Source organism: Gallinula chloropus (genome assembly GCF_964237585.1).
Source record: "Gallinula chloropus genome assembly, chromosome: 6".
Taxonomy (NCBI): domain Eukaryota; kingdom Metazoa; phylum Chordata; class Aves; order Gruiformes; family Rallidae; genus Gallinula; species Gallinula chloropus.
In genome coordinates, this window is record NC_140091.1 from 26,445,414 (window position 1) to 26,466,845 (window position 21,432).

The 21,432-nt window shown below is 49.8% G+C and overlaps 1 protein-coding gene across 1 annotated transcript in view; it reads left to right on the top strand.

The window, feature by feature from the left end:
* The window catches only part of PACS2 (phosphofurin acidic cluster sorting protein 2), a gene marked incomplete at its 5' end in the record, with an annotated part of 82,813 nt that overhangs the window by 50,772 nt on the left and 10,609 nt on the right, over positions 1-21,432 (top strand). The window contains 7 exons of the mRNA XM_084266400.1: positions 1,007-1,113; positions 1,854-2,008; positions 5,311-5,421; positions 7,515-7,623; positions 14,896-14,938; positions 18,638-18,680; positions 20,117-20,252. Of these exons, the coding sequence (XP_084122526.1) occupies positions 1,007-1,113; positions 1,854-2,008; positions 5,311-5,421; positions 7,515-7,623; positions 14,896-14,938; positions 18,638-18,680; positions 20,117-20,252 (704 nt within the window). The remainder of the gene's footprint in view (positions 1-1,006; positions 1,114-1,853; positions 2,009-5,310; positions 5,422-7,514; positions 7,624-14,895; positions 14,939-18,637; positions 18,681-20,116; positions 20,253-21,432) is intronic.

The following is a 21,432-nucleotide window of genomic DNA, read 5'->3' on the forward strand; positions in this document are numbered from 1 at the left end:
TTGCTTTAAGAAACCACTGCTCAGGATTCTCCTTACACTGGCAACGTGGCCTGTTTGTTATGGGCTTGTTCTTTTCAGAACCTTAGTTCTGAAATAGTTCCAATAAAATATGTATAGAAGATGACCAACAAACATGCTGGGTGACCGACCTGTAGAACTTGTGCCAGGCTTGTGGAGTTACAGTGTCTGGTGTGACTTTCTGCTTCTGGAAGAACTGGGGTCTCTGTGTCTGAGACAGCAAAAACACCAGCTGAGCTACTGGCTCTGCTTTTTCTATACTTGGAAGGCAGAGAAATGCTTCTAGAGATGGGCAGAAAGCACTGTTGTCTTCCAGTAGCTTTAGCAGCTTGTGCCTGCAGTATCAGAGGACACGAAGATAGCATTGGCTGGGGTGTGTACATCAGTGGTGCAGAATTCGAAGGTGTGAGACACTTGCTGAGTCCCATCAATATGTCCATGTGTGCCCAAGATGTGTATTAACTTGTTTCCTGCCTGCTGCATGGAGGGGAGACAGTCACTCAGGAAGAACACATGTGTTTGTAGCACCCTTCCCTTTTTTGGTGCTCAAGGGTGGGCAGAACCTTGCATTTTAAGTCCTTTTGAAAATCAGAGAGAGATGCAGCTGCACTTCCAGAAGCAGGCACATAGGCAGCATCTGCTCTTACCCAATGCTGCCTGGCAGGCAAATGGCCTTGTGCTGCTGCCCTGCTCTCTGCAGCCACAGGAGCTGTGCAGTTCTAGTGCTGGTGTTGCTGTGGTTTGGACATAGGGTTGGTGTTTGTTGGGCAGCTGCAACGTTTCCATTTTTCTAGAGGAAGGACTTTGCTTTGGCTGATGTGCAGGGAGGAGGCGCTTGGAACACAGCTGTGTCACTTACAAACTGGGCAGGGGGACGGTGCCCATGGTTAGGTGTGAGAACACCTCAGAGGCTGGGGAAGGCAGATTTTCTTTTTGGGGCAAACTGTACCAAAACAAAGGACTGTAAAATGTTTTGTTCTCTTCTCAGTACCTATCAGATGTCTTGCAGAAGCATACCTTGCCAGTCGTCTGCACATGCTCCTCAGCTGATATTCAGGCAGCTTTCAGCACTATTGTCTCCAGGATACAGAGATAGTAAGTTCTCACCTTGCTTGTGGTGTTCGTTGGGTCTCAGCTCTAACCTCTCAGCTCCCCTGCCCCAGTACCCAGGGAATTTTCCATCCAGTTGCTAACAAATGCTTCTTCCTTCCAATACTTCTCCCCCAATCTGCTCTTCTGAAGTCAGAGTTGTGTGGTGCTTCTGCACTCACCAGCCCTGCAAAACTGTTGCTGTTCTGCCATGTCAGGGTGGAGGGGTTACAAGCCTCCTTTCATCGACACCACTGGCCTGAGACGATGGTGCTTTGGAGACTGCCTCATGGGCCAGCTCTAATAACCAGTAGCACATGCAAAGCCAGTAGGTGGGGGGGTTTAATAGCTCCTGCACCAGCCCCCTCCCAAGTAACTCGGGATTTATTCCTCAAGTCTGCTAGTCATTCCCTAGATACCTACTGAGGGCTGTGGGTACCCTTGTTCTCTGACACAACATTTACTTGTGCTGGGTACATCCTAACCTAGATCATTGAGTCCAACCCTTTAGATTATCAAAATGTACAAACAAAAGAGCAAGGAGACCAATTAAGAAAGTACTGAACACTGTTGCACTTTATTAATAATGTTTTCTGCTGCTGATAATCATTGTGATGTTGCCTTGTGTATTGAACAAGCTCCCTTCTGCTGTGGCTGTTATTAACCAATTATTATATTTTTTCACTTGTTCTGAAATAGCTGGTTGAAAGCACGATTATGAACATGTTTCTTCTTTTTCTGTCTAGCTGTAACTGCAATTCACAGCCTCCAAACCCGATTAAAATCGCAGTGGCCGGAGCCCAGAATTACCTCAGTGCTGTATTGAGGCTCTTTGTAGAGCAGCTGTCTCACAAAACCCCAGACTGGCTTGGCTACATGAGATTTTTGATCATCCCTCTAGGTAAATAAGGAATACTTTTTCTTCCCAGAAAGGTGAACGGGTTCAATGTGTGATGTGTTCCCTCCGGAGAAGCCCCCCTGGAAGCTTTGGCTAGATATGACTCTTAAAGGAGGCAGGCTTCATGCTGTTGTGGCGTTGTGTGATGCTTGTGTTGCTGCTCTTGTGTGAGTGAGTTTCATCTTGTTGCCCTCGATGCCCAGGTCTGCTGGCTAACCTCTCACTGAGTGCTTCCTCCTCAGACAGGGAGGCTCTAGCCTGTCTTCTTGTCGTGGTGCAGCCAATGCACAGAATAACGTTCTGGAAGCCCTTCCCTTGGGTGAAATCTTAAATTCTTTGGGTGCTGTGTTTCCTAAAGCCATAACTGTTCTGGCCTCACTGGGACTGACAGAGAAAACAGTTATGGAGGAGGGGATTGAAGACTATTTAAAGGCTCCAAAACTGCTGAGAGGTTGAAATTATCCAAATCACATGTATCTTTCCACCTTTCCTTCCCCTGCTGTTCTCCTCAGTTTGCCTGCACCTTAGCTCTGCCCTTCCAGCACACAGCAAGGCTGGCTGGCTGGCAAGCTACCCACCTTGGATCACTTCTTCTGGGGGAAGTCGAGTCAGGGGTCATCCCATAGTCTGAAACAGGAGGAATGTTGTAGCGGTGAAGCCTGGGAAGCCACTCGGTCACTGGTGCTCCTGGGCAGGGACACCTGGGCAGCGTTGGTGGTGTAAGGGTGTGACACCAGAAGCTGGTCTAGGCCCAGTCTTGGTTTGGGTGAACAGGGTGCTCAGGTGACATAGGCAACAGAACACTTGAAAAGCACTTTTCTTGGTATTTTCTGGTCTTCTAGGTTTGGGACCAGCCGATGGCAGTCGCTGTAGGAGTCAGAAGCTGCTGCCCGACACTGTGAGCAGTGGAGTTAGGCTGTGGTGGGATTTGCAGAAGTCAAATGACAAAGGCAGAGGAGGAGAGCTGGGTCCTTCTGTAAGGAAGGCTTTTAGTTTCCAAACTGGTTGGCAGGAAGAGGTGAGAGCACCCTTTGGGGGGTAAGAACAAACAATATTACTTCTGCAAGGTTAAATGTGCTTTCAACGAGAATTGGTGTGACTGGGGGCTTTGGTCCTCACATGCTGATCGTCTCCTGGCCTCAGAAGAAGAGCTTTCTGTCCTGTGGTCTTCAATGATCTGAAAATACTCTCTCTTTCAAAGTGAGATGCCAGATTTAGTGAGTGTGGTTTGGGTTTTTTTAATCTCAAAACTGTATCTGGTAATTAAAAAAACCCCAAACAAACAGCAAAGTGCTTTGGTAATGAACTGCTTCACAGCTGTGAATGCTTTTTAAATGTACTTTAAATACAGAACTTCTCTAACAGGGCTTTTCCCATTGAAGCCTGGAGTATCTCCTGATGGGATCAAGGGCTCATTTCTGGGCAGCTTTCTGGCAGTTCACTAAAGCATTTGAGGAGCAACCTCTCTCTTCTGACAATGGAAAAAAGCACCAGAGACAGAATGGTGACCACACCGTAAACATTGTGAAGCAAAAGCCTTACTGCAGTTTGCAGAACCTTCAAAGAAGAAATGGTGGAGTGTTTCTAAGATCTTTTACTGTCTTAGCCCACAACTACACGATGCATTGACAGAAGAGTCAACCTACCGTGGTCTGTCAACAGTGAGAAATGGTATTGTCAGTAAGCATCTGTAGTGGGAGATTCACTCCTGCTTTGGGCTTCTTTGATGTCCAAACCGCTCTCCAAACAGCTGACAATGGGCAAATTAAGTAGGAAAAAAGGTCGGGGGTTATTCTGGCTGTTCAGGCTTTTTTAGCATTTTATTTAGTGCCCATGGGTAGAACTTCTTGGGAGATCTCATGTTTAATACTTGCTTCCAGCTGCATCTGCCATGTGGGCTGTGTTTTCCCAGCATGTGGGAAAGCTTCTCCAGTGTGTGGCACGGAGCTACTCCAGGTGTGCTGTTTGAAATGCCACTGCAGAAGGTATGAGGGGTCTGGAAGCAGACAAGATCCAGAGGGCCCAGGCTCAAACTTAGACCCCCTAACGACAATGAGGGGGAGCTCAGAGTGACCTTCTGCATGAACCTTTCCTGGAAGTCTGGAAATTAGTACTGGTTTGGAGGATTGAGAGAAGACAGTGGGGTTTTTCCATTGTAAGCTTTACTGGAAGATGGTGAATATAGTTAAGCAACTGGGGTCGTCTTGGAAGAAGTCAGGTTACCAGTTACCAGCTGATGACTCAAGCGTTGCGGTCTCTGGAAGTGGGGCTTGGTGTGCAAGTTCAGGAAGGACAAAAATAACTGACTAGGAGGAACTCTGTGAGAGCACTTCATGGCTGACTGTAAATGTACAAGACTCATGCTGAGCATGACTGACACATGGTGACTGGGAAGGGCAATCCCAGCACACCTTTTCTCCTGTGTTGAAACACTGGAGAGGCAGTTGCAAGGGCAGGTTGTCAGATTTGGGGAGACATTTGGGACCTAAAATGAATGCGGCACATTTTACCACCTCCCAGGGTAGAGTTGGTCAGTTAAACGCCTTCCCTCTCCTGCTCAGTAAAAGCATGAAGTCACATCTCCATCCAGGGTTGGAGGCTGGATGTGGACTTTCTATGAGGTCTTCCCATGCTCCCAGAAGAGCCCCAGGGCTTAGCTAGAGCAAGCAGGGACCCAATGCTTATGCCAACCCTCTCTGGGGCCTATAATCCTCGGACTTTGCCTTCTATCTTTAGTTACAGCCTGTTTGCTGAACTTACAGCCCTTCTCCACTGATCAGACAAGTCTCTCCTGGGTTGGTTTTGCTGGTTGGGGACAATTGCCTCTTCTCAGCATTGCCAAACAGCCGTGGTGAGCGAATGGTGTTTGGAAGAAGGGCTCCAACTCCCCTGGCAGAGGTTGGCTGTCCTTGGTGTGTGCGGTGCAGGCTGTGGGCAGGAAGAGCTGCTGGCAAAGCCTCTTGCAGGACTGAGATGGAGAGCTGTCAGGCTCTGTGTCTTCCAAATCAGTTACTTCCTCAGCAGTTTCCCAGTCCTGTTTTCTTTGGCCTTTTAAAATTGAATTGGGGGGAGTGAGGTGTCACTGGAAGGTATCAGTGGTGTTGAAGCAGTCTCTCTGCTGGGGAGTCTGTTTGCATGCTGTTGCAGCGATAAGCTGGACTACATTACTTGGTTGTAATTGAAGAAATTTGTATCTAGGGTGTCTACTTTGGTTCTGGTTTTGAAATTTAATTCCTTAGGGATAAAAAGCACACTTGTATTCAGTGCTGGGAAGAACTACTGTCATGTTTTCCTTTGTTTCTCAGGCTCTCATCCGGTGGCCAAGTATCTGGGGTCTGTAGATTACAGATACAACAACTTCTTCCAAGATCTAGCCTGGAGAGATCTGTTCAACAAACTTGAAGCACAGACCACTGGTAAGACTGTGTGTCTGTGTCTGGCCTGTGTGGGATAAAAGGCTTGAATGAGTAATTTCAGCAAAGGTCAGGTAAATACAAGAGGAAGCAGACAAATGTTTTTGTTCCTCTTTTCTCCTCATTCCACCACATTCCCTTTTCAGATGCTGACCTTTGTATGTCCTCTGCGTGGTGGTTTGCAAACAGTTGTTGGCTCCCAGGGGCACTAGCTGCCTCTCAGTCACACTCATTTTACCTAGCTCCTGGCTTTGCTCTCCGATGTGGAGGTCTCGTTGCCACAGTTAGTTCATTGCTTTCTTTGGCCCTTCAGCAACTGGCAGCCTAAAAGATTTGGAAAACTGGGAACTCTGGGAAGATGAACTTGTGTTAGTTTTGTGTGAGAATAGCCCTGATGTTTCTGAAGTCTGCTGGCAGAATCTTTCTCATTAGAAAAGAATTCTGTTCTTCACCAGTGTTGTAACATATGTGAGGTGCCCTAGGTCAGACCAGCAAGTTCCTGCTCTGCTCTGAGCCTGTTCTAGGCCAGGAGAAAGCCTTCCTGTGTGTTGAAGTACTAATTTGCTTAAAATATGAAGGCTTACAGTTTTTCCATCCGTTCCTTCAGGAATGGAAAGACACAGGAGACAGGAGGATTTGCATCTGACATAGAGGGCTGTGTGGAGGCTTAAGACTTGGGGTGATGCTCTTCTGTCTGCATCTCCCTTACAGAAATGTCACTGGCCAGAAAGAGGTTTGGAGATTTTGGAGCACTGTGAGAGTGGGGAGGTTGCAGTGTGATTCTTCTGTTGGAATTCCAGAGTGCCTGAGGATCCCAGAATGCTCCCAGAAGTCCTCTAGCCGTGAGAGATGGGGAGAGACCTTTTTAGGGGCGATTGTTCAGAGCCTTTTCCAGCAGTTGGGAACTTGGCTGGACAGCCCAGGCAGCCTGGTCTGAAGGTGGAGTTAGTGCTGCTTGGAGCGGGAGGCTGGCCTGGAGATCTCCTAGTGTGCCATCCAACCTACACTTTTCCTTTATTCTTACCTTGTGGAAGAACAGGTGTCTGCAACTGGGTTTTTATTTTCATTCCTTGCTGGACTTGAAAATGCCCCCAAACGTCTGGGTTAGGAATACTTCCTTAGCTACAGAAATCCAGCTTGAGAACCATATCAGTTCCTTAGCTGGTTGTATCCTGCAGCCCTTATTTGTTTGCCTGCACCCTATGAGGAAAATACTTCTTTGCAGTCCAGGCCTTGCATGTTCTCTACTTTCATCTGTGCCTCGAGAACTGCAGAGAAGCCCTGTGATGGTGTAAGAGGGACTGGCAAAGAGTTGTAGCTCTTTGCAGTTTGCTGTTCAATTGCAAAGAGCCTGGGTTAAAATGCCTGTTAAGGTATCAAAGTGCCTGGTGAAAGTCACTTGATCTCACAGTTGAGGCTTTGCTTGAAATCAAAGAAATGTGGAAGGGATTTGGAAAATGTCTCCCTGTCAACTTGAATCAAACAGAGTCTCAGAGATCTGAAGCATGCTTGCTGCTGCACACGTGATCTCTGTGCTCTTCCTACCCTTCTGAGTTAGCTCACCATGGCTGTGATGGGGTAACTCAAATGCTGGTGTGAGCAGAGCAGCTTGCCGAGGGCTGGGGAGAGATGGCAAGGCACTTTCTTCAGCTGGTTCCTGCAGTCAGGGCGTGGAAAAGGCTGAACCTGACTCTGGGCAGACACACGCTTTCAGTGAAAAGCATTTCAACAGTAATACTTTGGTGACCAAGGCTGTGTACAGATGCCTGTATCGAGTGTGCCTTCCTGATGTTCTCTACCTTGGTGCTCTTCTGTAGGATGTGTGACTCCTGTCCTTACTTCTGCCATCAGAGTGGTTCCAAAGAATGTTTATCAATACAGTGATAGGCACTTTCTATATATATATATATAAATATACATATATAAATATATATATTTGGTTGGGCAGATTTAGGGTGCTGCAGAGCTGCCTTTGGAAGACGGTTCAGATGCAGCTGGCTGGATACCCTTGGCTGCTGGGCAGAGCAAATGGGGAGCAGTGCTGGTGCTGGTGTGAGAAGTCCCTTACCTGCTTTTCTCTCCCTGTTGTGTTGCAGTTCCAGAAGCACCTGACGTTGTCTCCCGGATAACGCAGTACATCGCAGGGGCAAACTGTGCACACCAGTTGCCCATTGCTGAAGCAATGCTGACATACAAGCAGAAAAGGTACGTCACTAACGGAACACTGACTTCCCAGGGGCAACATCAGGCAGGGAGCAAAGTGCTCTACTCATCTCCTGTGCCAGCAGTCTTAAAACCACTCCAGATTGTGGTACCCAGTGCCTAGTGATGTGTGCCTCTCAGAGAGCAGTGGCTCTCCAACAGCGTGGTTACTTGAATTGCAATGAGTTCTTTGAAGATCTGAGAGGTCTGGGGAAGTGGGAACTAAGCCTGATGAGGGGATAGACAGGTTATATCTGCTTAGGTTCTGGAGATCTCTTAGTGCAGAGACCTTAGGTGTCTAAGACTGGACTGCAGCATTCCTCCCCAAAGTACCTCCCATGAGACCTGGCCTTTTTTACATCGCTGTTGGGGGAACTCAAACCCTTGCTTTTTGGAGTGTAAATAGCAGAGCTTCTCGCAGGAGAGACCAAATCCGTATTGATTGGCAGTTGCAAGGTACTGGGAGTCCTGCTGGGGAGGGCTGACATTCACCAGGCTTTATTTCAGCTTCTCTTAAGGGATAGGCAGCCTGTAGGAGGGAGGGTCAGGCTCTGAAAACAAGATTCATGTAGCCACGGTCCAGGAAGAAGAGTTAACTGTTACTGAAAGGGTAGAGATGCAGTTTCTGAGGCACAGAGGGAAGTCATAGACTCCAACTCACATTCCAGTAATTCCTGAGAGCAGGACAAACACTCAGCTCATGCAATTTTTCTCAATTGGGGACTAGCAATCTCCTGAGAGGCATGGGTGATGTTAATTTTTAGTTACTACCCTTCAGTTGTTATATCTGATCTTTTATTTTTGGTCCATTAACATTAACCTCATTGGTGTCCCCTTTGCATAAGAACTGGAGGGATTAAAGGTGTGGGTAGAGTCACTTTCCCCCCCCCCCTCCATTTCCATTTCCATTCCTGCGTCTGCTCTGCATCGCTTTGCAGAAATGATTCAGTAAAATTTAGCCCACTCTTCATGCTCTCCTAGGGAATATATTCCCAGACTGGCTTCTAGTCCGTTGAAAAGAGTGTGTGCTCTCCGTTTGCTTGTGAACTTCTGTAAGGTTAGCCTGATAAAGGTGAAATTTGGAGTGCCACAAGTACTCAAAGGTCTTATCTTCAGTCTGTTGTTTTTGGTGTGAAGACTTACCTTAGTTACAGAGTTTAGACACCCTTAGTACAGTGTGAACCCCTTTCTGATGGCTGCTTTGTTCCTTCTCTGCACCCTTTGGTTGCTGGGTTCTGTGCTGGTCTCCACTGCCTTCTCCATTCTGTTACATGGGGGTTTTTGTCATTAACACACATTTAATCATTATGAGTTTCTAGTGTGCCCAGAAAGATCAAACTTAGTACTTTGAAAACCACCTGGAATGTAATTGCACATTTAGCCTTCTCAGCTGTGTGTGTGTGACCGCTTGACCAGGCTGATCTGATCCCTCTGGGTGTTAGTTACACCCTTTGGATTGGTGATGCTGTGCCTGAAGCTGTGGACAGGTTTGCATCAGGCTGAGACCCTGCAGAAGGTTATGTGGAAGAGGGGTTGCTGAGAATTCTGGACTCACAGCATAGCCTGCAGTCTCTTGGTATCTCTGTTATGTCTCCTTTAAAACGACTTCTACTTTCAGCTGACCTCATGAGCAAACTGGAGAGCAAGTTAGAGGAACAAGCTCTCCCATGAAGTGATGGGCAGTTATCTCCCTGCAAGGCTTTCTTTAGGAACTGGCAGGGACTTAGGGAGGGTACTGTGAAAAACAACACTGAGATAGTGCTAACTGAAACAATCTAACTGAATGCATGGCTTTGTTGTAAGTATAATAACATGTTTATCTTTCTCTTTGGTTGCTTTCTGAAAAGGAAAAAGAGCTTTCATTTTGATTTTACCATAAGGTATCAGTTCCTTTTAGGTTCCCTCTCCTGTCTCCTCTCTCTCTTCCCCCATGAACCGGTCTTTTTGTGCCTTGTTTAACAGTTCCTGCAGGTCTGGGATGCACAGTTTGTGCTTTAGGTTAAACTCTGCTCGCTGCTTTGAAACTTTGGCATCTGCTGGCAGAACGCACTGTTGAGAATGACTGCTCTGCCTTTGGACCACACATACGGGTTTCCAGGATGTGGATTGAGTGGGGATGAAAGGATTAGTGAGAGAGTAACTTCCAGGAGTAAAATATGGAGAAGTTGGGGTGTTTTTTCTTCCCTTCTTCCTAGCCATCAGGGAACAGAATGTAGCTCTGGAAGAAACGGGACTGAGCGAAGGCTTCTCAGTTCCCACCCTTTGGAACTGGAGTGCTGTAGGTAGCACTCAGGGTGGAGTTCAGCTCTGCAGTGTCTGAGTGCAGAAAAAGCAAATCTTCTCCCTGTAATCAAAATTTGAGGACTCATCATTTACTGGCAGGTTACCCAAACATATGTGACTTCCCTGAGCTTAAGCAAGAGGAGGCAGATGGATGCTAGCAGTGGAGTTGTGCCACCAAGGGCCCCTTGCTCTGCAAGGTTCCCTGCTTCAAATCATAGAATTATTGGACATATTTTATTGGTCCTCAGTTCACAAATTTACTTCAACTCCCTCTCCCTTGAGGGCAGAGGTGAATGGCTTCCCCAAGGCCAGCTTTCAAGGCAGCAGTCGGTGTAGAAGCAGTGGCACCACCTACAAACTCACGGCAAGACAAATCTCCCAGTCTCCTAGCATTTGCTCTGTTAAACAAGCCCTGCTGGTCCAAGGAAAGCCAAGCCAGTCTTTAGGACTTAGCTGTATGTGATGAGCTGCTTTACAACTTAATTGCCAGCTATCCCTATTTTGACTTACCTCTGCCCTCCTTCCTGTCCCCGTGTTCTGTTTGTCATGGCGAAAGGTTGGTGCATGTGCTGCCTGTGATGGACTGCACTGGTGCGAAAGCTTTTCCGTTCCTTGGGAGCATCTGCTGACCTTACCTGGAATCAAGGGGGCTGGTGCTGAGGAAGGGGTCCAGGAAGGAAATGGATTGCCCTTTCAGCTCCTCCCTGTTATGCTGGGTGACTGACTCTGTGAGCGCTGGGAGATTTGCTGGTTGCGGAATGTAGTCCAGGCAACATCTGGGGTGCTGAGACCGTGGTGGCAGAGGTGGGCCTCTCACTAGGAAGGGTGTATCATCAGCACTGATATCTGTCTGCGTTGCTTTCTTGAACCTGCAGTACTTGAGACCTGAGATTCCACAGTCATTCCCAGTGTAGCTGGGCTGCTGCCACCCACTGTAATTCCCTGTCCAGCACAGCTCATGCCACGGGGGTTCTGGACAGCTCGGGGAGCAGCTTGGCTGTTGGGAATGACAGCATTGCTCACTTGTCAGGCCGAGGGCTGGGTCATTTCCTGCCTAGTTACACATTTACTGGAAGCTCTTTGCTCTGATGTGTTACAGAGCACTTTGCCACCTTGCTCTCTGGAGTACAAGTGCCTTGGGTCATTAGAGGGTTTCTGGGCAACAGGAAGCAGGGTAACACTGTCTTCTGCCTGCTGGATGTCTCTGAGGCTCTGCAGGGCAGTGGCTCAGCAAAGTCCAGGCCCTTTCTCTTGATGTTTGCTTCTGAAACACACCCTGCAGTGGTTGTTGAACGTGATTGCAGCTGGTGAAGATGGAGCCAGTCCCTCCTCAGGCTCAGCAGTCCCACGTCATCTGGCTGGTTGCTGCATGAACCTCCTTGGGCAGCTGATGGAAACGTAACAGGAGTTTACTTGTGCCACTTGCCTGCCAGCAGTGCAGCAGAGGAGAGTCCAGGCTCAAGAAATGCTGAGTGTCCTGTTGAGTATGTCCAGACTGCTGCAGGAAGTTGAAGAGTGCTGGATGGGAGTTTCATGGGGAGACAGAGAGGAAACTTGTCTGTGTCATGGGGACCTGGAGCTGCTTTGTGCCTTGTTTGGTTTGACCACTGGACACTTGGTGGAACAGGGACAGTCTTAGCCAGCAGGCAGCTACCATTGCTCAGGGGAAAGGACAGATGCTTCATACCATACAAAGATGAACCTTGCAGAGTTGTTGGTAGTGCCTGAAATGGCTTAGAGGCCTGCTAGTCCTTCCATGATAAGAGTTCCCTCTTTCCTGTGACCTCCTGTGGAACTTGGCTGGAGTAAAGATGGTACCTGAGACCCTCCTGCTAGGAAGTCAGAGGTGGCTGCCTTTGCTTGAGGAGGGCTTGGGATGCTTACATTTTAAATGGAATCTTACTGAAAGGCTAAAAACTACCATAGGTAATAACTGGCATAAGCACTAACTGCTCCCAGTGATTACTCAGTCCCTCTTGCTGTAATACCTGGGTGCTTTGAAGCTTAGCTTGTACTTTGCCCGAGAAGTGAGAGAGATGATTCCTCCCCTTTGTCAGGTGGGTGACTCCTGGTGATGTGACTGCTTCTCCTTTTTGAGAGTCTTGAAACATATAAATCTGGCTGTATGTCTGTGTTCGATCTGGATTGGTTTCCTGGGGCATGGAGGGAGCTTGCAAGTCCATTTCTGGACAGTTTACCTTTGAATGACTGATTGCAGGTGGATGGATTTTGCCCAAGCAGAGATAGTAATTACACAATTCCCATTCCAGATAAAGACGATAGAATCATACCATGGTTTCAGTTGGAAAAGACCTTCAAGATCGAGTCCAACCATGCATCCAGCTTTACTAGGTCCAACAGTAGACCACATCACCAAGCACAACATCCACTCTTCTTTTAAACACCTCCAGGGATGGTGACTCAACCATCTTCCCAGGCAGCCTGTTCCAATATCTAACAACCCTTTCAGCAAAGAAATGTTTCCTAATATCCAACCTAAACTTCCCCTGATGCAAGTTCAGACAGTTTTGGTTTTGTTTCTAGCCTCTCTGCATAGGTCTGGGTTTGTTGGGGTTTTTCCCAGGTTTTCTTTTCCTTTTCCCCCAGAATTAGAGAGATGAAGCATTAATAACAGTTACGAGTCTCAAACCAGGGTCAGGTCTGGTATAGCTGAGAAAGCAGGGCCTTTGGAAGCCCCATGGATAAATCCAGTACCTTGGACATCGCTGGAGGGGTTAAAACCACTGCAGCCTGGGAGCCTGTGCAGCCTGGGTAATAAGGGGGAGCTGCTTTTCCAGGGGACAGAGGATATTTTAGTTGCAGGACTGTCGTAGGAGGATAGAAGAGGCTGTTTACCAAGGTCAAAGGATTCTGGATTGATATTTTGGGATCCCCAAGGACAATAATCAGGAGAGAGCCTGAAAGAGGAAGTGGAGAACAAGCGTGGTCATCTCATCTTTCCTTCCATCCCTATGAAGAGCAGCTGTGGTGATAAAAGCTGTATTTTCAGAGGCACATGGGCAAGATCAGAGTTCCCAAGAGGATGTGTGACAGGATTAGGCTAGTTGTGCCGAAATCCAGCTGGATTGTTTCTGGAACAGCCTGTGCATCATTGTGAGCTCTGATAAAGGGTGACTGAAACAAATTATTTATTTCTGAGTTGCCCTTGAGCTCTTCTTGGTGGGAGTCAGAGGTCCCAGGGGGAAAGAGAATGAGTTTTCTGATGGAATTTGGCATGGTTTGGTTTTTGAGAGCTCAGAGCAAAGCCATCCAGTAGCTGAGAGATGACTGGGTCACTGTTGTGCTCCCCTCACGTGGTCGGCAGGACTTGCTTCTGCCTGCTTCTCAACCCGTGGAGCTGAAGAAATGAGAAGAAAGCTGAGCCTCTGTTCTGTGCTCTTCCCAACAGCTCTGCGGCTTTCTTGTCTCCCTTTGCAAAACTGGAGCTGGAACTTTCATGTTCATAGGAGATTTATTTGCTGAGGAGGCCTGCAGCCCTGTTTGGAAAGATGTTGACCTTTATAGCTTCCAACATGGAATTGAGGGACTCGGTGGTTGTGTTCTGTGCTTTGAGGGAAGAATGGTGATGCAGCATCTGGGGTTGTGAGGTAGGGAGGGAACAAAGCCCCTGGCTTTGCCTTAGGGATGAGGAAGCTGAGCCAAAGCGAGAGGCTGTTTGCAAAAAGCACACCCGGCTGTGGGCCCAGAGGAAGCTGTGAGTCGTGTTGCCTGCAGCTCTGTGCTGTTCTTCCCACAGGGCTTAGGGAGGCTGTCCAGCCTGGGAAATCATGGCAGCCTTCGTGCGCTTCCAGTCCGTGCTGGGAACAGCATGGAAATACCTGCTTTCCTGCAGTAGTGGTGCTGCACCCAGCAATGTCCTAGATGAAGGCAGTGCTGGATGGTTTTTCTCTGGGTGTTGTGGCGCTCCAAGTGCTGAGGGGTACACAGAGAGAGAAACATGAGATATCCCAGTGTTTGTCTGCTTCCTACCTGTTTGCTGTGCTTGGCCACTGAGAAGCGTCCTGTGCTTTGCCCGTGCAGTCACTTCTGCTGCTGAACTGTAATTCCTCCGAACGCGTGGACATGCCTCTGTGGTCTTCTCCTCACCCTGTGTGGGTCTGTCTTCATCTCTGTCGCCCTTGAAGGGAGGAGCGGCTCTGCAGGCCCTCCAAGCCTGCCATCACTTGGGTCTTCCCCCTCTTCTCCACGCCGAGTCTCTCCCTAATTCCCGCTAAGTTTCACCGAGCCTTCAGTGCTGGCCCTTCTCTGGCCTCTGAACCCTGGGCAGTGCCGGAGCAGGAGGGGCGATGCCTTCCTGCTTCCAAAACACACGTAGCGTTGTCTTCAGCTGTTCCTGGGGCACACGCTGTGCCCTCCGTCCGGTTCGGTTTAGCTGTTTGCTGTTCTGGAGTCAGCGTCCTGACGTCCCCCGGTGTGCTCTGGTGCCCGACCTCTCCGTGTGCGTGAGCGTGTGCGTGTTGTACCTACTTGCCGGTGCCCTGCGAGTAACCACGTGTCACGGCTTGTAACCCCGTGGCAGGCTCACTGCTTTAGCGGTGCTGGGAAATGCAAGGTATGGCGCGTGACTCCAAAGGTGGGACGCGTGAAGGCCAATGCCTGCAGAGCGCTTCAGCTCCTAGTAAGTAACGCACAGTTCTCCGTGTTGTTGTGGCACCGATCCATTTCCTTGCAGTAGGAGGCCGTGTGTCTGTAATGACTGCCATGCCATTCAAGCATGTTTCTCTGTCCAGCGCGAGGGAGGGAGGAAGGAAGGAAGAGACCTTTCCTTTCCCCAGAGACCTGCCATAAGCTGCGTGCTCTTCCCCACCCCTGCAGATTCTGAGCGTGCTGGCAGGGGGCCTTGAGAGGAGCCGTTGGACTGGCGCTTGCATACTGTCCGTCCCTGCTGCATGCCTGAATGCAACCTATACAGCCAGGATTGGGCGCCGAGCTGCGGGTCGTTAACAGCTCTTTTCTCTTCTTTGCCTTTAGCCCTGATGAAGAGTCTTCGCAGAAGTTCATTCCTTTTGTTGGGGTGAGTGTTACCTTAGTTACGCTGTCTCAAGCCAGCTAGAGATACTGCCACAAGCATTAACGCAGGGGAGTAGAGCCTGAGCACTGGGCGTGCTCTAATGTAGAGCATCAGCGTGAGCATCTGATGGTTGGATGCAACTGCCTAGTAAGCAAACCTCTGCAATCCCTCAGCAAACTACAGCGTGTGCCTGCCGTGCCCAGCGGCTGGCTCTGCGCAGCCCCGTGCTGTGTGCCCGCCAGCGCCAGAGCAGGCACCACAGCATTGCTGTTGCCTTGTTCGTTCAGTGCAGAGAGGAAGGTGTGATGCCAAAGTGCTCAGACCCACAGCCTGTCTTTGCTGCAGACCAAAGCACTCAGCTGGGCCCTGAGCAGAGGAAGGCGGTGTGTCCCTGGAAACCTGATCTCAGGTTTGCTGTGCCCAGCGTTACCCTGGGTGATTGGTTTGGCCAAATTTGCTATTCCAGTGTCAGCCCTCTGTGTTCTTGTCATGATTGGTCTCCAGTCCCCTCATTATCCCATCCAGTCCTGGGAAGTGGAAAGTACATCCCACCAAGGAGATCGGTTGTACCACTGTTGGGTCTGGGGCGGTAGCTGTTTAATGCATTTTATTATGGGAATATGTATTTGGGGTAGTAGTCCCTGCTTTTCCTCCCATCCTTATCTTTAAATGTTCCCAGCTCAGGGGGCCAAGTGCAGAGGGGTCTAGGCAGCACTGTGTTTGGGCTTCTCTCAGCATACTTTCTGCACTATGAACTTTGCCTTTTCTAGCTTCCCTCCTCATATTCGATCATGCTCTTCAGTGCATTAAGTGTTAGGAATATATTCTGTGGCTGAAAGGATATCCCCTGACTGCTTGTCATGGTGTAACTCCAGCCAGTGTCTGAGCACCATGCAGCTGCTTGCTCACTCCTTGGCATCTCCAGTGGGAGAGGAGAATGGAGAAAACTCTCATGGCTTGAGATAAAGGCAGCTGGATAGAATGAGGAAAGATTATGATGATATGTAATTTGTCACCACTGGTGAAAAAAGCCCCAAATGATGCCCAGCCTGTCTCCAAGCAGCGATCCTGCCTCCCAGCTCACTCCCCCAGTTATATCCGGAGCACGACGTCCTGTGGCAGGGAATGTCCCTCTGCCCAGCCCAGGTCAGCTGTCCTGGCTGGGCTCTCCCAGCTTCTTGTGCTCTTGGCAGGGTCTGGGAAGCTGAAAAGTCCTTGACTTGGTGTAGATGCTAAAACTACCCAGCAACAGCTACAAACATGGGTGTGCTACCAACATTGTCCCCCTTTTAAACCCAAAGCACAGCGCTATGCCGGCTGCTGGAAAGGAAATGAGCTTTATCCCAGTCAAAGCCAGGACACTGCTCTTTAACTACTGGATATCCTCTTCACAGTTCTTCCTGCTCTCTCCAGCTTCTCTTTCTGGTGTGCTGGCTGTCTGGTCCCACCTTCCCTCTGCTAAGCTGACTTATGCACGTTCCCGCTTGTATCTCTGTCAGTGAATCAGAGCTAAACTGAAATCCCAAGGTGCTGAGAGCTTAGTCTGTCTTGCCCTCAGGCTGACCCTGCTTTTGCTCTGGTGTCTCTTCAGAGTGAGAGTCTCTGCAGTGTTCCTGAGATGACTGTCCACTTTTGTTTGTTGAAGGAAAGAGAGACGTATCTTCCCAATTTGTTCCCTGCTGATGAGCTTTGCTGTGATCTTGTCCCTCCCACTATCTGTGATTGCTGGTGAAGAATTTGTTACAGAGTAGCTGTTTCACCTTTCCCAATAACATAGGAAGCTGAGAAGGGCTTGGAAGCTCCTGGACTCAGGGTACTTGGAGCTGTTGGCCAAGGAAGAGAGTGAGCCAGTGACGTTTGGGTTTGTGACTCCTGACGTTGGCTTTTAGGGTGCAAAACCTGGTGTCCCGCAGACGTGTAGTGCAGTCTTGGACCCAGAAGCGAGCAGCGTGGTGCAGTGATGCTCAGCCAGGCTCTCAAGTGGCCTCTCGAGACAGTGGGGCATGAAGGCCGGGAGACAGGCAGTGGGGTTGCGTGCTTGTGCCCTTGCGTTGTGCCAGCGGCCAGGAGAGTTAGCAGGATGTGCGCCCTTCCTGATGGGAAAGGAGGCTGGCCACTGCAGCTTTCCTGGTGGAGCCTTCTTGGGACTGCAGCAGCCCCAAATGCCTTCCTGAGTGGAGGGAAGGGAAAGTCTTTAACCTTACCTTCCTCCCATGTGCCTGAACTTGAGCGTCTGCAGTCTGACAGCAAGAGGGAAGAGGCCAGAGATTTCCTGTCTGGCTTTTGCAGATCAAAGTGGCCGCAGGCCATGGTCCTTCCCCTGACTCTTGTTGCTCACAGCCAGTCAGCCTGCAAAACATCCTCTTGGTATTGAACATGCACAGTGCAAATGGTGGCTGGGCCACAGAGCCTGATGCGTTGCCCTTTGGATGGACACTGGCCAAACTGGGCGGCAGCCTCCTCCTCCTCCCAGGCCAGTTCCTTCTCAGGGAGCACACACTGTGGAGCTCACAGCGGCTTTTCCAAGGCTTGGAGCTAGCAGAATCCCCCAGAGAGCCTGACAGCTCTCCAAGATCCAGAGCTGAGCATAACCCTGGCCCCTCTGAACTGTGCAGAGTTTTTTCTTCTAATTGTTGGGTCCTTTTTCTCCATCCTGGAGCACAGAAATGTGCTCCTTAGAGATGTGGTCATGGTCATGTCTGAACTTAATGATCTTCTGTCTTCAAAATAAATAGACTGCGTGACATCATTTCTCATCCTAGAGCAGGTTTTATTGACTTGAGATCCCTCTTTCCCATTTGTCAACATTTACACAGGTAGACATTAGCCCTGATACAAGTTTCTTGAGGTCCTTAAGGAGGGTCTCTCCTCTGCTGTGTCAGGAGTAATGGTCCCTGGGCACTGTAGCAGGTTGCTGCTACAGAAGGCTCCTGCCTTTCTATCACCAAGGGTCATTTTCTCTTTCTAGGTGTAATGTGTTCTTGGTAGCTTGTGTCTGTAGCATGCTTTGTTCCACAAATTGCTACCAGGAGCATTTATCACCAACCTAAATGGGTTAGCTGGTGGTTGGCTGTATCAGAGCATGTTTCTGTCCTTCCTACAGCGTGACAGGGATCCTTATGACCTGTCCCTGTGGTGGCTTATCCATGTCTGTGTCCAGAGGCTTTGCTGGGGGCTTCATCTTCTTTGAGGCACTTCCCTTGTTTGGGGACTAGAAAACTCTGACCAGGAACTCTGCTGCTTTTGTGGTTTCCTTGCAAACCCCATCCACACAGTGCCCTAGCAGTGTCTGCACTTGCCCAGTGGCAACGGGATGTCTGTAATTAGCCTGTCTATCAAAGCACTGCTAAAGGGACATTCATGTTCCTTTCTCCTCCCTGTCCTTTTCCCACAGGTGTCATGGACAGGCACAGTGCTTGGAGGGGCTGGTGATGGGCCGTGCAGAGCTGTGGGAGTCTGGAACAGCTCCATAGGTGCTGTCTGCCTTGTGTGTAGGTCAGGGAAGTGTTGTGAGCTGCTGCTGCTTGGCTGGACACCTCTGGGGCCTGCCTGGCTCTTAGAAGACTCTGCTTTTTAACGTACTTCTACACTACTTTCACTGCAGGGACAGTGCCAAGGGGGTGTAGGGATGAGCTTAGTTTGGGGGTTCCTGGAGTTTAAGGGGAGTCCTGTTTGATAGAGCTCTTGTGTTTTGCCCCTCAGGTGGTGAAGGTTGGAATAGTGGAACAATCTTCTGCAACGTCAGGTAATGGGCGTGTTGTGTGTGCTTTCTGTGCCGTACAGGTGGTGGGACAGGCTTGTCTGTTGCGGATGTCTTGGAGTTTTGTATGGGGGGAGGGTGGGAATTGGGTTCATTAGCTCCCTGTTCTGCTGCCTTGGCTCCCCACTGCTGTCCACAGAGACAGAGGCCTCTCCTGAAAGAGGCCCCTCTTCTTGTTACTTTACAAGGAGCCTCAGGCCAGCTGCAGTTCCCGTGCCCTCATCCTGGGAAGCTCTGCTCATACATGTGTGAACACCTGGTTTTCATCCTGTGTCCTCAGGGGGGTGGATTGGCTGCCGTGGTTTTTGGATTTTATTAGGCCACAGAGCCTGGTGTAGGGAGACAGACGGGAACTTCTGATGCGCGGCCTCCCCAGTTTGGAGCAGGAACCCCAATCTCAAACGTGTGCCTAACACTGGGAGCTCTCAGGTGGGCAACCAGTTTGCCAAACTGACAACAAATTTAGACCCTTTTCTTTTTAATGGGGCGGTGCAGAGCTGCTTTGCCCACTGCTGCCAGCCTGCACACGTGGGCATGGGTAGCGCTGGTGTACCAATGTCAGCTTGTCTTCTCCTCCTTCACACATGCAGCTAGTCAGGGGTATTTTTGTCCTCGTCTATTGGGATTGTTTCTTGCATCACTTCAGTTTTAAACCCAGATTCTTGTAGCCTCAGTTTTAAACCCAGATTCTTGTAGCCCGGGTTACAGAATCAAGGAGTTGCAGAATCGTAGGGGTTGGAAGGGAGCTCCAGAGATCAAGTCCAACCTCCCTGCCAGAGTAGGTTCCTAGGACAGGTTGCACAGGGAGGCATCCCAGACGGATCTGGAATATCTCCAGAGAAGGAGACTCCACACCCCCCTGGGCAGCCTGTCCCAGGGCTCTGTCACCCTCACTGTGAAGTTCTTCCACATATTGGTGTGGAGATTCCCGTGCTCCAACTTGAAGCCATTACCCGCAGGTTTGTGTGTGGAGGAAGCCCTTCTGTTGTGGCTCTTCACTGCCACCATCCCAAAAGGCCACCGTGAAGGGAATGATGCCTTGGTTGTGGAGGGTGGAAGCAGAGAGAGCTACTGGATTCTCCAAGAGTCATGGAGCGGTGCTGCCCTGCAGTGGTTGTGGTGGGAGGTTGCCCGTCAGGGATCAATGGGCTGGGCTTTGACTGTGTGGGAGGCTCAAAACCAGCTGGGAGCAAACCCAGAGCAGAGCCCGGAGGAGTGTGAATGTCCATGCCTTCCCCTCCTCAAAGGTGGGAAGTCCTGTGGTTGGAGGGTGCAGGCAGTCAGAGCTGATGGGCTAGCTGGTCTGCAGACTGAGCCTGATCGAAACCTGTGCAGCAGGAGCATGGGCAAGGCCTGAGCTGTCCCAGCGTGCTGGGCTGTGAGACCAACCCAGACAAACAGTTTGACTTCTTTTCTGCAAGGTGACTCTGACGACGCAGCTCCCTCAAGCTCCAGTGTCCTTTCTTCTACTCCACCTTCTGTGTCTCCTGCTGTGAAAGAAGCCTCCCCCACACCACCTTCCTCACCGTCTGTCACAGGCAGCTTCTCGTCCTCAAGGTAAAGCGTGTTGTGTCTCCTTACTTGGCTGTCTTATCTGACAGATACATGAGAGAGGAAAACTCTGCTAAGGGAGCCCTTGGCTCTGCTGTCTTCCTCCCCAGCAAGTGCCTGAAGCTCTTCACCTCTTTTGCCAACGAAAACAACTGTGTCCTTGCTGGCTGATAAGGAGCTGGGGAGGGCACTGGGAATCTTGTGCCTGATGGGGAGGCTGCGCTTCTCAAGGGCAGGCACCTTTGAACTAGAAGGGGCAGCCTCATTCCTGACAGTCTGGCAGATAGCCTGGTTGTGGTGGGCCATTGTGGCAGCCTGTTTGAGAGGGTTGGGGTTCTCCATCGGTTGGTATTTTCCCTTTGAGGCTGGATTCCTGTGAGGAGATATGTAGGCAAAGAAAATACAGACCCAAATACCTGTGGGTATGAGCCTAATCCCATGATTCTTCCCTTTCAAGGATCAAGTGAGTGTAAGGTCAGAGTGACACTGTGGAAGAAGCAAGTTTTTTATGTCCCTGTAAGTGGTGCCAGAGTGGAACTGGTGGAACTGCAGTCCCCATTCATTCATGTGCCTCAAAGTGTATCCAAACAGTGAGGAGACAACGCCTGCAGGCACTGTGAAGCTCTGGCTTAGCAGAACATGTAGGGGTGAAGGGAGGAAACCCCTAGAAAGCTGCCAGTAAAGGATTGTCCTTGACCAGGACTCTTACTTTGTTATTGAACAAAACATGGGTGTAGCTGTGCCACTCTTTGTGTGTGGTTCTGGTACCCAGAAGCACATGGATTCAGGGTTCAGGGGAGTTAGAAGACCAAGGGGCAGAGCAGTGGCCTTGTGAGGGGAGGATGGAAATGCTTGGACTCTGTGGTTTGGGAGAGGGAAGAGGTAGGCTGCTCCAGTTTTGCAAAATCACAGTGGTGGTGGGCTAGTTGAGTATTGAACTGTCAGTCACCAAGCCTATGATGCAAGACCTGGGGACATGCAGTGATGCTGGCAAGAGGCCCATTAAAAGGGAGAAAGGAAGAGCCTTTGGCACACAGCCCAAAAGGCATATTGGAACTGTGTTTGTCTCTGCTGCTTCAGCGTCAGCAGGATCTGCAGATCCATTAGTGGACACCAAAGGATGATTCAGGGATGTCCCCCCTGATGTCCCTACTCCTGTGACTGTCAGGCTAGAGAAGCCCAAGGG